General features: G+C 38.1%; 1 protein-coding gene across 1 annotated transcript in view; it reads left to right on the plus strand.

The window, feature by feature from the left end:
- Window positions 1-2,134: 2,134 nt before the first annotated feature.
- The window catches only part of LOC139459873 (collagen alpha-1(V) chain-like), a 97,012-nt gene continuing 80,391 nt past the window's right edge, over window positions 2,135-18,755 (plus strand). The window contains exon 1 of the mRNA XM_071241584.1: window positions 2,135-2,528. Within this exon, the coding sequence (XP_071097685.1) occupies window positions 2,366-2,528 (163 nt within the window). The 5' untranslated portion in view covers window positions 2,135-2,365. The remainder of the gene's footprint in view (window positions 2,529-18,755) is intronic.

The raw sequence follows: 18,755 nt of genomic DNA on the forward strand, positions 1-18,755 counted from the left end.
ATCACGGTATACAGAGGGGACTGGTATAACTGCGCTTTACACAGCTTGACACATTTCCTGATATCGTGTATGTGTGTGTTTGTATGTACTGGTAATATATATTGGTGATATTTAAAAGAAACTATCAGTTGCAGAAGGTTGATCAACCCAACAAATGAACCACAAAGTTAAAAGTTTGTTAGGGAAGTGTTTGTTTCTCAGCAATCTTTTGTCATTGCCATGATAACAACTTATTTTTTTTTCAATGAATAGAATGTTTCAAATTTATTCCAAAATAAAAGTTTTATAGATAAATAATCTAAATCTCAAATTGTTTATACAGTTAGATGCACCGTGATTGATCTATGTGCATTGTTTAGATGTAAATGATTAAAGAGCTGTTGTAGACAATATTCTCGCCTGATTTCTTAACCATCCCAGCCCCTCCGACCAAATACCACCTGAGTTAAGTGACACTTTTCCCGTAAGTAAACCTGAAAAATGCCATGAATTATTTCCAATTATCAATAGAAAAGTTTCAGTTTTGAAGGGCCTCTGGTGGAAATTTCAGGTTGGAATAGGTCCCCAGCAGGCTATGCTGGTTGTAAGAGGCGACCAAATAGATGGGAGGGACAGACTCAGTAACTTGGTAGCATGGATTGTTGCTCACAATGTCAATCACTGGATTGTCTGTCCCAGACTCAATTATTCACAGGCCAACATCTTAGGGCTGGGATATTGTGGAGTAGCGTTTAGCAACAACACATAAGGAGACTAGGTTTCATGGACCCGTGAAGATTCCGGGGTAGAATAGGTCTTCAGCAACCCATGCTTGCCGTGAAAGGTGACTATGCTTGTCGTAAAAGGCGACTAACGGGATCGGGTGGTCAGGCTCGCTGACTTGGTTGATACATGTCATCGATCCCAATTGCGTGGATCGATGCTCATGATGTCAATCACTGGATTGTCTGGTCCAAACTCGATTATTTTACAGACCGCAATCATATAGCTGGAATATTGCTGAGTGGGGTGTTAAACAACAAACAAACAAACTATGTTTCATGGTCTGGTGCATGTTTCCAGTCGAGGGGTAGACATTATAATTAGTGACTTATAACTAAAACATTGTTTGTTAATTAATGATTAACTAGATCATCATCATATTTGGATCTGCACACAAACCGAGAGCATTGTTAATGAATTGAGACAAACTGGCGAGGCTATCGATTTATCTGAATCTAGTTCCTCTTTAACTTGGGAGGGGGATGAATTTCGAATGGCTCTTTGTGTTCTCATTTTACCCCTCTGTTATGATATCTGCAAAAGACTCCCATGGGACAGGTTGAAACAGTTAGATGGATTGAACTGACCAGCTGGACATGGTCATTGGGTTGGGAAGGAGTCATGTTCAGGGGGCGACCATTTAATGGAGTGGGGGGCCTGGGTGTTTTTGAAGGGGAAAAAATATTTTTGCCTCAGTTTAAATAAAAATGTTAGCTGGCTATGAGGGGTGTGCTGAACATAATTGGTTGGTGGATGGGTGTGAACAGGTTAGGTTCCACATTTCAGAGTAAAAAACTTGTGTGTTTTGAGGTAGTGACTGAAAAAACATGCTATCTCTAACAAAAAAACAAACCCAACCTTCCACATATTTAATTTTACTCACTAGCTTTTGTTACTGGGTATTATATTTTTGTTTTCATTTATTGATAAAAGCTTTGGCTTCTTTAATTCATATATTTAAAAAAATTGAGATTTGAAATTTTCAAAGAAATTTTACTGAAGAAATGTTCAAGAAACTTTTTAAGAAAACTTCAAAATACTCCATCTTATGCAAGAAAATATTTCTTCTACAACTTTCACTAATGACCAAGTGCAAAATTTCATAACCAATGTGTAATCCCATCTGTGAACTGTTACTTTCCACTGAGCATATAGTCCTAATAGATCACAGATGGTGTAACACAAATTAGCCTATGGCCAGCCAAAGGTCAGTTAAATCTTGACCATGTCAGCAAGGTAACGTATTCCCTCCCCCAGCCCCGTATCCCCTAGTCAGGCAATAAAGAGCTATATAGCCCAGTGTGATGGTACCAGTGCTGAGGGCATGGCTAACACGTCAGCAGTTTCTCTGTGAACCAGCGTCCCTTCTCTGTGCTGTACTGGTCTTGGAGCAGCACTACCGCTGCAGGAGGCACAAGGCACGCTTGAGGTCTCTTAACACTCCTTAGCTCTACATCAGGCCTAGCAGCTCGTGAAACAGCTCACGAGGGCAAGGACTAATTTCAGTAAACCTGTCCATGTAATGGCTCCCTAGGATAGACAGAAGAAGACAAAGATAAAGAGAGCAAAGAAAAAAGGAAAAGGTTTAGGGAGGAATGCAAGGATGGGGACAGGAACTGTGCTAGGAATAGGGGCCCAAGTGTCTTTCAACTTGCTCAGCCAAGGAATAAGATGTGTTAAGCTGACACCAATGTTTGTGATATTAGCAATTGTAGTATTGACTGTGTCTCCAGTGACAGAATCGGCCAATGTGAAATTACCATCAGGTGAGTGAAGCATGTTTTCCACACAAATTGAACTTGAAACAAAAGAACTGTGATCTGTTACTCTATTATCAGTCACTGACCTCATTCCTAGTCCACTGATAAAATAACCCCCTATCTGTACTAGGGTATCCATAGCCAGCTCTCACACTGAAATTCAATACCCCTGTCAAAGCTGCAGAAATTGTAATCATTCAACCAAGGGTTTGAAAGAATGTCTTGGAGGGCGACAATGCTTCCAACATGTGCACACACAACTGTTGGTCATCATGTGCACTGTAGTTGTAGTTGCACACTGTCTTGCCACCTTGCAGAGGAATCTTGAAAATGATGACTTGGCTGGAATTGTTATCGTGGACACCTAACACCCTCTGATAACACACATTTGTCAGTGTCACATGGTAGGACGTACACTTTCAGGAAGAAAGGTTTTGACTAAAGACTTTATTCTCAAAGGCTTGGAACCAGCATCCATTACTGATCAGAATGTTCCTTTGTCTGCGTTAGGCTTAATAAGAGAACATGTATGTGTATACTACTCAAAAGCAGTTTAGAAACGACTGATTGTTTCCTCCAACTCTAGTTACACTGTCATGCCATGGCAGATTGTTATAGTAATATGAAAGAATTGGAGGTTCTTTAACCTCTTTCCAGTAGTATATGTTTATGTATATGGCCACTAGTTTAATAGATTTGGTATTGTTTCTCATGAAAGGTTGATTGTCTACTTGTTGTTTCAGTGTCCTCAAATGTTTCTTTGTTTAATACTTGCTTAATACAGATATTCTTTTTTTACCAAGGTTACAAGATTTATTTGATGGTCACATCATGTTGTCAGTGTCAGAGATGGTATCTTTTATTTAATTCTTTGTTTCCATATTTAAGATATTTAATCAGGCAAGTAGTAAGATCTTGAATAGATTGAAGGAATGAATGGATGGAGTCTCCTCTGTATTACTGTACCAGTTCTGTGTAAAAGATTCTGATTTAAAAAGGAATGGAGCATTGTTGAATTAATTAAAGAGTGGGGCATCTTTGAATGAGTTAAAAAGGAGTGGAGCATCTTTGAATGATTTAAAAAAGAGTGGAGCATCTTTGAATGAGTTAAAAAGGAGTGGAGCATCTTTGAATGAGTTAAAAGAAGTGGAGCATTTTAGAATGAGTTAAAAAGGAGTGGAGCATCTTTGAATGAGTTAAAAAGGAGTGGAGCATCTTTGAATGATTTAAAAAGGAGTGGAGCATCTTTGAATGAGTTAAAAAGGAGTGGAGCATCTTTGAATGATTTAAAAAGGAGTGGAGCATCTTTGAATGAGTTAAAAAGGAGTGGAGCATCTTTGAATGAGTTAAAAAGGAGTGGAGCATCTTTGAATGAATTAAGAAGGAGTGGAGCATCTTTGAATGAGTTAAAAAGGAGTGGAGCATCATTGAATGATTTAAGAAGGAGTGGAGCATCTTTGAATGAGTTAAAAAGGAGTGGGGCATCATTGAATGATTTAAGAAGGAGTGGAGCATCTGTGATTGAGTTAAAAATAAGTGGAGCATCTTTGAATGAGTTAAGAAGGAGTGGAGCATCTTTGAATGATTTAAGAAGGAGTGGAGCATCTTTGAATGATTTAAAAAGGTGTTAAGCATCTTTGAATGATTTAAGAACTCAGGACAGATTTGTTAAACAGTTTTGTGTCAGTGTTTGAAACTATGCAAGTGTTGAAGGACTTGTTGTTTTCTCCCTCCATCTGGTTATGTTATGTAAACCAAGGTGTCTGACCATGCACAAAATGAGATGTCTTTCTAATAGCTGTAGTTGATAGAGATTTTGAAACTAGGATCATTAAGAGTGATAATAGATTTCAATTTTATTTTTTATTTTTTGTATTATATAAAAAACATGAAAGACAAACGGTGCATTATGTGAACTTGTCGATTGTCAATCAATGTGACATTTGTAACGTCATGAGCAAATTTTGCTGAATCAGCACTTGAAGTCTCTCAAATCATTGCACAAACAAGAAGGTCAGATCAATCCCTGATAAATGGATCACCAGTTTGCTTCCAGTGATGACTTGCCAACACCTACCATGGATTGAATCCATCTTTCCCCCATGCCATATACATTCAGTTACTCTCAGACAAGAGCTTTATTTTGAAGCTTATGACTGAAATATGGACGAGCCATAGCAAGGCTTTGACTAGATAAAAGGTGTTACTCGTATTTTGTCATTTTATTGGGACTGTCATACATTATTCAATAGACCATCTGCCAATTTCCATTGCCAACTTGTTGGGAGTGAGTGAGTGAATGAAACTTTCCTCTGAGTATAACAATACTGATGATATGACTTGCAAGGGGTCAGACTTGACATTTAGTAAAAAAATAAATAATGTTTTTATGAGGTTAAATAACAATAGTTCTATTAAGGTACCCTCATGTATTAAGGAGGGGGCGTTGAGGTAGCCTAGTGGTTAAAGCATTAGCTTATCACTCCCAAGACCCTGGTTCGATTCCCCACATGGGTACAATGTGTGAAGCCCATTAAACCATACTCACTCAAGTATTAAGGAGCCTTCTGGTCAGAGGGGGCGTTGAGGTAGCCTTGTGGTTAAAGCGGTAGCTTGTCACGCCCAAGACCCTGGTTCGATTCCCCACATGGGTACAATGTGTAAAGCCCATTAAACCATACTCACTCAAGTATTAAGGAGCCTTCTAGTCCTAGGGGGCGGTCAGGTAGCCTAGGGGTTAAAGTGTTTGCTCGTCATGCCGAAGACCCGGGTTCGATTCCCGACATGGGTACAATGTGTGAAGCCCATTTCTGGTGTCCCCCGCCATGATATTGCTGGAATATTGCTTAAAGCGGCGTAAAACCATACTCACTCACTCACTCACTCTAGTCCTAGCTGATAAAGGGATGAGTACAGGCTGCTAAAACTGAGAAGGAGATGAGAATAAAATGAGCACGATTGTTAAAGAATGTATGCTCTGGGTTCTGTCTGAGGTACTATCATCAACTATTTCCAACTGACATTATGGATTGTACCCATGAAGGACTTGAACCTGGGTTTAAGGTTTGATGAGCAAGTGCTTTGTCCACTGGACTACTCCACAGCACACATTGGTAAAACTGGGACAAAACACACCACAGAGACAAGGTTCTCAATAATTCTTCATGACTGTTTGCTGTTCAGCAAATCTGTCAGGCCTCCAGTACACAGAGACCCAATTCTGACCAGAATGTCCATACAGAAATGATTGTCTTGCATTGTGTTGGTGGTGGTGAAGGTTGCCGTGGAAGAATTGGGCGGAGCTTGCCATCCTAGCTGTAAGACAGGAACAATTCTGCTGGTATGCAGCGCACATGTTCCAGTCTGCCATTACAGCTAAGTCTCTTCACATGCTGTGGTATTGTCATAGTGCCCTACTTAGCTGGGAGACATTTGCCTCAAGTACCTGCATGTGGTACACTCCCTTGGTGATACCACCACCTTTCAAGTCTGGAGGAGCAGACGGCATACAACCCACGTCCAGTTGGAGACACAAGCATGTCAGATAATCAATTGGCAGAAAAGCAAAGAAAGACTTGGTGATAAAAAGAAGAAAAAACAACATGCAGTTGGAGACAGAAGCATATGTCAGACAATCAATTGGCAGAAAAGCAGAGACTAGGAGATGAAAGAAGAACAACAAGCAGAAGAAAGGTAAGTGGACAAGCACGAAAGCAGATGACAGAGAAGCAGTTGGCAGACAAACAGACAACAGACAAGCTGATGTAGCAGACAAACACATGTTGTAAAAGCAGCTGGCAAAAAAGCAAAAGAAAGACAAGGAAATGACAGACAAGCAGTTGGCAGACAAACAGACAACAGACAAGCAGATGTGGCAGACAAACATGTCAGGAAAAAGCAGCTGGCAAAAAAGCAAAAGAAAGACAAGGAAATGACAGACAAGCAGTTGGCAGACAAACAGACAACAGACAAGCTGATGTAGCAGACAAACATGTCGGAAAAAGCAGCTGGCAAAAAAGCAAAAGATAGACAAGCAGACTGCAGACGATGGAATGAGATATGCAAAGAGCATAGGGCAGACAAGTAGACATCATCAAGAAACAAGCATTTGCCAGTTTGCCAGATTTGCCAGTTTGAGCCAGGTGTCCGACAGGATGACAAGCAACGTGTCCGTGTGTCAGATGTCCTCAAGATGCTGCTCGTGGTGCCCTTGTGTGACACGAGTGAAGTATTGGTTTTGGTGCCCAACAGTGTTGTGAATTTTCTTATAAACTGGACACACGTTGCAGAAGGTACAGCCTGTATCATACCAGTGCCTTCAAGTCACAACTGAGAATCTGAGCTACTGCACGACATGATAACTGAAAGTTGCTTGAACCTCACGGACACAACTTTCAAGTTGTTTAAATCCGATGTAGCTGAAACGAAGGTCAAGTTTTGAGATGAGATGAGGGGAGACAATCTCAGTTTAAGATGCTGCTTTAAGTTTCGTCAATTCGTAATTAATTGAGCCTGTCACAAGGCCTTTAGGCTCCCTTGATATTTTAAAGTCGTTTACTCAGAACTGATTTCAAGTTCTTAACTCCAGTGTTGAATAGGGACACTGATGAATTGTCTTACCGCAGTGATACACGTCATTCTTTGCTTCATGTCTTGGGGAGTCCATGTGATCTCAATGGGGGGGGGAACGGATTCGGGATACAGTCCAAGATCTGCTGCTGACCATTTGCATTTGCTCAATTTGAAATTTTGAAACTGAAATATTGTAGGAAGGGACAGTTGACTTGTGGATTCCAACTTTATTCACGAATTAAAGAATTAAAGTCAACCCTTGTCTTCCTTGATACTACTCCTAAGATAAGAAGTTAATAAATGTATACCTCTTGATACTACAGCTTCTCAAATGCCACTTAAAGATATTGAAATATCATACATACCATATGAGGAATGAAACAAAGTCGATTAAGAAGTAGGAAGACACAAAGTGCTTAAGTTGATATTTGCCGTTATGGCTTGATGGTTGTCATGTGTTATAGGTTTACCAGTTTCATAAGCAACTTCCTTTCCCAAAGCATGCTGGGACTTTGTTTGACCTCTCCCCATCACACAAGGTGATTGTATTTGAATCTGTTTCTAATTTTAACTGTCAACCAATCTACCCAATGGTTTCTAGTGACAGAAAGCAGTTTGGACGTATGAAAAATTCATTTACACTCCAAGAACATTGTCACCATAAATCAACCCTGTTCTTGTAATGAGAGCCAGTTTAACCCCAGTGGAGGGTTGGGACACCGTTTGTAGGCTGTCAAAGAGAGGTCTCCCACCATGTGGTAGATGTATCACCTCCCATTGCCCATGTTGTTACTTTTGGGGGAGGGTCCGATTTCAGGAGGCTAATCTCCCTTGTAGAGACATTTATGCCAGCTAAGCATTTTAGGCTTCATTGAACTCTCAATGCTGATTGGTCACTGACTGAAGCTCCTTATATTTGAAAATGGATGTTTGTAATTTGTCAGAGAAGTTGTAGGTTGATGATAATAAAAATTGGAATAATGCATTTATTCAGCATCAAAATGCTATCATTGATGCTGATTGTCACTTTTAAAGAACACAAGTCCTAATTGTCTATTTGCTTTGTCAGTGCCTTTGTTGATTAAGTAAGCTTGTAGTAATGATTTTGGATGATTTTGATTCTGTGGTCCTTACTGAAGGGTCTGTGGTTGAGAAGACCGTCATTCATAGATTTTAGTGTGATGTTATTGCTCCACAGAATGTATTGAACGAATGTCTTTGACTCTGACGAGTCTGTTTAGGCTTGAAATAAGTGATAATGATAATGAATATTAATTGAGACCTAGACTAAAATCTAGTCTCTGAAATGAATATATCGTACATAAAAACAGTTGTTCAGTTATCTTAATAAAAATATAATAAAAAGGAGCCCAGTGACTCTCTTCATTTTCATACTGCTGTGATCTAGACTTGCCAAACATTATAGACTTGCATGGGCTGTATTTGATATATATTTGTATCAGGGTCTGTAAGACAGACTAATTGAGACCATTAATCTTCACATGCTGACACACATTACACTTTTTGACTAGAAAATAACATTCAAAAACTGAAAACCCCTAAAAATATTTTTGTGTTCAAAACACATGGTAGATGATTAAAATATTCTGACAAGTATGTGATGATATGATTAGATAAATGTCTTGAACAAATACACACTACACAAGATGGTTGCATTGTCTGTCTTCTATGTCGGTTGTCAAGTGACCCACTTTGCTCATGTTCGAGTTGACCTACATTGGTTTAAAATAGATCTCTTCACTAGAAAGCTTAAAAATAACAGTGGTAATGTTATTTGTTTTGTTTTTTAGGAAAATATTAGTTTTGAGGAAAATGTTACCATTTAGGTATCAAGACAAAGTTACAAGTATCAGTGAACACAGATTTCATTTCATTTCTCCGTCAATGAACTTTTGCATTTAGTTTTTTGTCAGTTGCATGGAGGCCGGAAATGGTACAAGAAACTTGTATGTGATGTAGAGTCGTATTTCTGACAAATGAATGCCTGATATTTGCTAATGCTGAAGATTTTTTTGTCATTTAGAATAACTTTGCAGTTCTTATCATATTTTCAAAGATTTGTGGCTCTCCTTGGTTCATTTTATACATGCAGTGTATGCACCATACAAAGTTGAAAGGTGTGTTTGATTTAAAATTTATGTTTTCCCAAAAGAATTTTTTTTTTGAACTTTTAGTTAAGTTTCAAGAGTGTGTCTTTTAAAGGAATCCCAAGTCAATTCTGACCACATCTCTGTATGTTTATATTTTATTTTACCCCTTCATTATTTTGTCCAAAAGAATTCCACAAATTAAGGATATACATGTTCATTTGTTGATTTTATTATGAAGATTACACAAATATCAACGTTTCAACTTAAATTAGGGAATACAGGCTGTGTTCAATGATATGGTGTGTAGGTTGTCCAAGTATCTCCTTGTGAGAAACTCATGTATACTATCTCTAAATGATTAAGGTAATTAGCTGGGTTGTATAGAATGGTCAGTAGTGTTGTTGAGCCATATGCCACTGAGCCACTGTTTGGGTACATCACTAAGTGAATGACCGATGGTTTGCTTGTGCGAAACTGACTTAAGTAAGGCTAGCTAAGGTAGTTCTTCCATCCAGAAACAGAATTTAATTATCCTTTTGAAATCAAATGTTCTTATGAATGTGAAAAGTTATTAAGAGAATATATGTTCCTCTTTGATGTCAAATCAGTTAGGGCGGTCAGGTAGCCTAGTGGTTAAAGCGTTCGCTCGTCACGCCGAAGACCCGGGTTCGATTCCCGACATGGGCACAATGTGTGAAGCCCATTTCTGGTGTCCCCCGCCTTGATATTGCTGGAATATTGCTAAAAGCGGCGTAAAACCATACTCACTCACTCACTCAAATCAGTTAGATAAAATAACACATTTATGAAACAAATATAGGAAGTGTAGAAAATCCCTCTAGAGAGTTTCTATGTCTATGTCATCAAATGGCTAGTGTCTGAAAGGATATTGCATGGTCAAATAATTTAATGTTTACACCGTGTAAGTTATTTTAACAGATATGCTGAGCTAAATTTTCACAATTGTGCAATAAAGTAAGATAGTCCTTTTTCTTCCCAAAAAAGTTGGAAAAAATTAGAAGTAGTTAACATTTTTTTCAACCAGTGACCCTACAGTATTGAACGTAAATCAGTGAACCAAGAAAGGGTGTTGGGTTTGAGATCAACAATTTTTGTTAAGGTTGAGGAGCTCAATTGTTTTTTCAAACATAGACAGGTGCTACATAGTTGTGTTTAAATAAATAAAACATAACTAACTGTATTCTTTGAACACATGTCTGAGAAAAGGTCACATCAGTGGCGGTAAAACAGGAGCATTATTATTAATTTATAGCCCACATGCTCCTTTGGCATTTTTGTATCAGAGCAGTGAACCAAGGGATGATCATGTGATCATCAATGTCAAGCACTTGCAGCCATCAATCACGAACTCACTCAAAGTGCATCTGATTAAGAGATCATCATGCGTTTAATAGAAAAACTACTGTTTCATATGGATTATTTTTTGTAATTATCAAACTACCTTAGGATGGAGAAAATCAGTGTGTCAGATGCATTACCTTGTCAAACCACCTGCTCCAATAGGATTTAAATTATGTGTGAATATTATTTTCAAAATTGGTTTTGATATGTTCCCTGTTGCTTTGAGAGGAATCATTATGTTGATAAATTTTCTCTTGACGAGTTCTTCAGAAAGGTTTTCAACCAGGTCGTAGGGTCAAGAAAGGTCAAAGGGCATTTTGGCTGTTTCATAATGCTTGAGGGTTTTTTGCCTTCCTGTTAAGGGAAATATGATAACATCAGTGATTGACACTATCGGACATTTGTGCAGGAAAGAGTATGTGGCTATCAACATGGAGCAACCACGTGAGACTAAAATAATGTATCCTTAGACTGGTTATTCTCAGGTGAACCCCTCTGTGGTATAGTGGCAGAGCACCTGCCCAGAGAGCGGAAGGTCAGGGGGTTCGATCCCCGGCCGCGTTGGCCAAAAGATGTTAAAAGATGGTACTTGTTGTTACCCTGTCTAGCACTCGGCATTAAGGGGCTAAAACAAAGACTGGAGTCAGTATACAGTGTCTTAGTGTGGTATTCATGTTAAACTGTGGCATGGTTTCTCAGTGGGCTAGCACTACAAAATCAGCATTAGCATGGACTAGTGCAAGCAGGCACACACACACATGAACACTATATTAGTGAAATAATCTTAGACACAATGTTAAACCCCATTTCACCTCACCTCACCTTATCTCTGGTGTTGGCTTTTAATATTTCTGAAGAGAATACTTAGGGCATCTTTTTGAAGTACTTGAGAAAATTGTTTTTTTTTTTCTTAATTTGTAAAAGTGACACACATCATCGTTTGTTTGTGATTTTATTTGGTGTACAAATAGCTGCTAAGTTTGAAAGATTAGTTATTTGCCAGTTTTTGGAGCAAGGCGACATATCGGTGGATTTGATCTTATAGGGATATTGAGAATCTCACCTGAGTGTCTTTTGATATCAAATATATCAACACGAGTTGAAAAAGGTGGAAAATCTGAGGCTTGCCGAGGATTTTTTTCCACTTTTATCAACAAATGTTGATATATTTGATATCAAAAGACACGAGGGGGAGATTTTATTTATCATCCAACATCATTCTTCCAACTTTTTTCAGTTTGTAGAAAGTAATAAGCAGTGTCTTAAGTGTAAAAAGTGCTGCTAACAGCTTCAGTAGCAGATGCATTAGTGATGTCATTTGATTGTGACGTCATGGTAACCAATGACGTCACAATGGTCTGCAAAAAATTGTGATGCAATTTCATTGCAGCGATATCTACAGTATAGACACTGGAACATGTCCTGTAACAAATATGTTGTAAAAATATATTGTTTGTCACCCTCTTTCAGTGAAAAAACATGTATAATTTGTTTCGCTGACTAAGATATATTCTTTCTCAAACATAAGTCTGATCATTTGTTTGGTACCTTTGGGTAGCAGATTGAAAAAGTTTGACTACCACACAAAAAGAAATTTTCTTTCATGCATACATAATTTGTTTTGTTAAATGAGTCAAATGGCCTCTTTTCAGATCGTTAAAAAATCAAATGTAGGGTAAAACAACAATTCCTTGAGACATGAATGAGTCATCTGTGATATATTGGGAGCTAAAGTGTTTGACACCTATTGACACTTATTGTACATGTAGATCTGGTATGCTGGTAGGAATGGTGCAGTCCACGTTTGTAGTCATCATTTGACTACTGCCTGAATCACATGATTACCGTTATCAAAGATTAACACAGCTTTACTGATGATGGTTATTCTCAGCATTAATTCCAGTATGGAAGTGCATGGCCCCTCCGACACTGGAACATATTCCGAAAATATTTTCTAACACATGTTTGTCATTTATTGTTTGACGACTGAAACTAAATTATAAAGATTGTGAGGAATTTTAAAGCTTTTCAAATTGAGAAAGAGCTGTAAAAGCAGATTTCTCTGTAACTTGAGCCAACATCGTGTCCTGGCTTGGAATTGCTGGATTTTTTTTCCAGAATGAATGAAAATATTTCCCAGTTTTTGCAGTAATATTTTGGTTCCGATGTTCGACTGAGATATCTTTTTGCATAATTCATTCAATATTTTTTATTTCAAGTTTTTGGTTGCTATAGATATTACTGATTCTGTGTTTGTACACTCAGTCATGTTGATTTAGTTGTTAAAGCAAAATAAATAATAGTTTACCTAACATGTTTGTGATCTTTTTGGTAACCTTTTGGGTGGACTTATTTTAAGTTTTTGGTTGCTGTAGATATTGCTGACTCACTCACTGACTCACTCACTCACTGACTCTCACTCACTCACTCACTCACTCACTCACTCACTCACTCACTCACTCACTCACCCACACACCCACACACCCACCAACCCACCCACTCCATGTTGTTTACGAGCTGGGTGTATGTTTTAATTGGACAATACGTTGTACATGAATTCCAGCCTAGTTTGGCAAGGGTGGAAACTGGACTTTTTATAGTCAGTCAACGCCCTTGGCTCTGGAAGATGTCATGCATCACTTCATCCATCAACTAGTATGTTCAGTGTTCAACACATCTCAGTCTCTAACTCTTGACTCACTCACTCACTCACTGTCCAGTTTACCTAATGCCGGAGAGTAAACAGTCTTGATTATCCACCAAACAAGTGGAGTGTTTGTTGCCTGGTGATGCACAGCATTCCTCTGAAAAGGAAAAGGGGTAGAACTAAGGCTTTTCCAAATTTTTACATATAGCATTGGGGCGGTCGGGTAGCCTAGTGGTTAAAGCGTTCGCTCGTCACGCCGAAGACCCGGGTTCGATTCCCGACATGGGTACAATGTGTGAAGCCCATTTCTGGTGTCCCCCGCCGTGATATTGCTGGAATATTGCTAAAAGCGGCGTAAAACCATACTCACTCACACACTCACATGTAGCATTAATACACACAAACCCAAATATTTACGTATTAGAAGAGATGGTCTTTTCACATGGATATTTTGTGCTATAAAATGATTCAGATTGATAAATTCAAGATGGCTGCCTTACACGTCTGCACGCTGTTAGGGTGATCTTTTCATGATCTGAAGTCGAATGAATAATACACTTGTTCTGACATTTATAAATAAACAAACCCCAGTGAGAACCTGAAATAGATGAAGAAAAACAGGCTGTTGTTTTCCCTGCTATATATATGATCCATCTCTAACTGGAGTTCATCACGGCTGTGGGCTATGTAATTACTGTATATGTGACCTTTCCAGCAATATAATACCATATCAAACCCTGTTCACTTCCCTGTTGACTTCCAGCTTTAAAACTCCTATAATCAGTGATTCAGATCAGATTAACTTCCTGTATGTTTTAAATCTCATCATTTTTGCGATATTAGGAGTTACATGTGTCATTGGCAAGGATCAGGTGATTGTATGAACTGAAAGTGTTCTTGATTGACAGCACAGCTTGGTGATGATGTGGACTTCGGTGCTGTGAAGTGATGTTCAGAGTTGTGTCCCCTTGTCATGCTGCATCTTCCCCAGGCAAGGGTATAAAGGGACTGTCAAAGTCCAGTTTCCACCCTTGCCGAACTAGGGCAAGAACAAAGGATTAAATCAGTAAAATAGTAGTGCACACATTAAATTTACTGACCTTTGTCCGAGTCTGGAATCAGTTTTGGCAGATAAATCAGACTGTATATAATCCTGCATTGACATTTTATATTTATTAGGTAAACTAGAAGTGAGTGAGTGAGTGAGTGAGTGAGTGAGCGAGTGAGACATTGGACTACTTAAAGCAATATTCCAACCGCTAGGACACTTCACCACTCTATATTGAGTCATGATGCAGGGATCTCATCATTTGGTGACAGTCTATAGTTGGGACAGTAGGTGGATAATAGACATCTGTATAAAGCATTCTCATTCAAAAAAATTATTGTTGACTGTAGTAGATTTATTTACAAATTGTTTATGAATGATTCAGAATATTTGGGATGGTTTGAAATCTATGCATATGCCTTTGCCAGTGATATTATTGAAGTGATAAAGGAACATGTTTACATATGTATCTATAGTAAAAGCTGCAGCTAAATATACATGATATTGGAATATATTATTCCTGATAAAGTAATAACATCAGATACAATTACTTCTGACCATTGCATTAAAATTCTTGGAAAGTTGTATCATTGGGTAGTTTTTAACTACATCACTGGTAGATTGGGTGAAAACGTGTGTGCGGCTGATGGCTATTTCCGGCTTAGTTTACAAGGAAATACATACGGTAATCTTAATATCTGCTCATAAAACGATGCCTTGGAGAGCAGGAAAAACAATTTAAATGGTAAATCTTTGTGTCTGGTGATGTTTTATCAAAGTTTTCAATTCATTTATATCAAGTTTGTTATACCTGTTCATTCACCTGAATTTGCTGGATGGATACGATGTAGTTTCTTACAGCGCAAGATACTCGCTCAATTTTTTTTTACACTATGATTCATAAACAACTACTATATTCTTATCTTTTTTCAAACTCTATTATGCAACGTGCGGCATAGATTGTGTTAGGTGAGGCAGGCTTGTAGTGTTGTGTTGGTCATCTACCCTGTGACTTCACCTCGGTTAAACCACTGATCGTCTATTACACTCATCAATTATGTGTACACCAAAAGTAGCTTTGTAGTGAGGAATCACTGTACTGACACATGTCTATAGCAAAGGAAAATGTTGCATAAACATCACACATTTTGCAGAAATTGTGTGCTACTTTTCAAAGTGCAATGTCAGTTTATGATTTGAAAGGAAAAAGACTTCAAAGGTATATGGACTTCCAACATTTAGTTTTGAAAGGATCTTGAAACAAGTCCAGGCAAAAATAGTTTACTTTATGATTATACAATGATGTTGCAACACATTGTGTCTAGACAAAGTCACATCCCAGCACCCCATGTGATAACAGACATATTGTTCCCAGTGCATACAGGATATGTGTATTAGCCCACATTCTGCTGGTGAATATAGACTGGTATTGCACCAAGGCTTGTCAAGGACTGGTGGGCTATTACACTATATTAAAACTGTTCAGATGTTAACAAACACCTTCAGAGATGCATTAATATTACTTACTTGTACAGTGTTTATCACCACACTTAGCAATATTCAAGCCATATAACAGCAGCCTGTAAGACTGGGCTTTATGACAGTCTTAGTGTTACAATTGCTACAAAGCAAGGTCTGTGTTTAAGGATGAGATTTATGATAGTCAAATTGCTATGTTTGCTACAAAGCAAAGTCTATGTTTAAGGTTGGGAGTTACGACTGTTGAAGTGTTACAATTACTACAAAGCAAAGTCCATGTTTAAGGATGAGAGTTATCATTGTCAAATTGCTATTATTGCTACAAAGCAAAGTCTATGTTTAAGGTTGGGAGTTATGACAGTCGAAGTGCTCCAGACGTTTTGTGAAATGAGGCCTCATATATATGTCAGCTTTGTCTTTTCATGAAACCATCTTGAAACTTTATGTCATTGCCTTACATTGTCACTGACTCGTTAAAGTTCATACATATCTCTAAATATTGTTGAAAGTCAGCCACACTGTAAGTAGGCCATGTGCAGGTTCTTGTAATGAATGTAGGTCACATACATTCTAAACAATACGTCTCTGTTCCTCTGATCTTGGTCAGATGGTTTTGGTTTTCCATGTAGGTACGCTGGTGCACAGAATGTTCAACACAAGCTTCAAGTCTTTTTTCCAATAATGTAAGCCTTTGTTGTGTGGTGTTTGTGAAAACATAAATCCACTTGTCCACTACAAAAATGCCAGTAACCCTGACAAGGTGAAGACGCTTCAAGGTTTTTAAGTCTGAAATAGTGCTGTGAGTCAAGTTGAAACATTACATTTTTGTATTTTGGGTAAATTATAAACTGATGTACTTATAGTAGGGACTTGAATGTGCTAGGACCCCAAATTGGCTGAGCCTTATCCCACTTTATCATGATCCGTTGTCTCAAAAACCAATTGGTCTGCCTAGCTAGCGCGAACTCGGCTAATTCGTTAATATTTTAATTTTGTATTTAAAACAAGTGTTAAAAATAATTTCTTATTGTTCCTACCTTGTTAGATTATGTCCCCAGAACCCTTTAATAACATCAACCTCTCACTCACTCACTCACTCACTCACTCACTCACTCACTCACTCACTCACAATAACATGTTGAGTTTGGTTGTTAAAGCTAAATAAATAATAGTTTACATAACATGTTTGTGATTTTTGGTGTAACCTTTTGGGTGGACACCACGACCCCCACTAAAGTTACAAATGGCCCAAGTGGACCCCCCACTTTTTAAAATCCTTGATTCCCCCCGCACTTACTATTCTTTTATGAAGCTACATAGTACAGCGACATTTAAATGCTTTGAATGCTAAGGCAGTGTTTGCAGCTGAAAACTATCAACTGGAATAGAAGACTTAAATGATCACTCGACAAGCACAAATATTACTGGCCATGGGATAACAGGCAGTTATCACATTCTCTGCTGCAACACTCCAGCAGACATTTCCAAGGAAAAGCCTGATTTCCTGGAACTTCCAACTAAAGTTGATAACTATCACATGATTAATTCCGAGCTTGGCTGCACCCTGGAAGTTTGATTCGACAGGAGGGTAACCTAGGAAGTAAGTTTGTCATCAGAGTATATTGTACACTCAGAAAGAATTCCTAGCGCCGATGGTATTTCCTCTGGCGGACTGGAACAAGAAGCAGGCATTACCCGCTGTCATCTGGACTCCATACTCCATTGTAAATACACACAGGGTCGCCTGGACAAATCTTGTAGGTGTTCGTATGTCAGTTTTGCTGCCATGGACCAGATTATTGAAGAGTTTTGTTGTTAAGGATAAAACATTGTGTTTGTCACATTGATAAACCTTATAGTTGTTGGTACGTCAGTCTTGCTGCCATTGACCAGATTATTGAGTAGTTTTGTTGTTAAGGATAAAATATTGTGTTTGTCACATTGATAAACCTTATAGTTGTTGGTACGTCAGTCTTGCTGCCATGGACCAGATTATTGAAGAGTTTTGTTGTTAAGGATAAAACATTGTGTTTGTCACATTGATAAACCTTATAGTTGTTGGTACGTCAGTCTTGCTGCCATGGACCAGATTATTGAGTAGTTTTGTTGTTAAGGATAAAACATTGTGTTTGTCACATTGATAAACCTTATAGTTGTTGGTACATCAGTCTTGCTGCCATGGACCAGATTATTGAGTAGTTTTGTTGTTAAGGATAAAACATTGTGTTTGTCACATTGATAAACCTTATAGTTGTTGGTACGTCAGTCTTGCTGCCATGGACCAGATTATTGAGTAGTTTTGTTGTTAAGGATAAAACATTGTGTTTGTCACATTGATAAACCTTATAGTTGTTGGTACGTCAGTCTTGCTGCCATGGACCAGATTATTGAGTAGTTTTGTTGTTAAGGATAAAACATTGTGTTTGTCTCATTGATAAACGTTATAGTTGTTGGTATGTCAGTCTCGCTACAAAGGATCAGATTATCAAGTGTTTTATTTTTTGTTACAGATAAAATATCCCGCGTCTTGCTTTAACATATGTTGTAGTTGCTTGGTACAAGCAGGTTCTTGGAGTATAAAATATCAAGTCCATTGTCAGATTTCAGTCCAACACCGTTTTCATGTCATAACCATTTTGAATGCTCGTAACTAAACCAGTGATTGGACATGCGATGTTGGTATGGCATCTTCCTTAATATTGACCTTTGACTTCTTTTTTAACTTGAAATCTCGAAAAATAGTATTTTTTCACATTGACAAACATTATGGGCAATTGATACAGCTTGGTCAGGTTTCCACATTTCTTGGACAAAGTTGAGGTATATTTTTCCTTTTATGCATTAAGACATGTTTCCATATTTGATGACTTGCCAGTTTTGGGAAGCAAAGAAAACCCTATGCAATTTAGATAATACTTTTGTGCCAAGATTTGGGAAAATACTGATAATTAATTTCATTTTGTTAAATTTCATGAAGTAATGATATACTTTGAGATATGTATTAATCTGGACAT

The sequence above is a fragment of the Haliotis cracherodii genome, unplaced genomic scaffold (assembly GCF_022045235.1).
Source record: "Haliotis cracherodii isolate W230 unplaced genomic scaffold, xgHalCrac1.p SCAF_13, whole genome shotgun sequence".
NCBI classification, from domain to species: Eukaryota; Metazoa; Mollusca; class Gastropoda; order Lepetellida; family Haliotidae; genus Haliotis; species Haliotis cracherodii.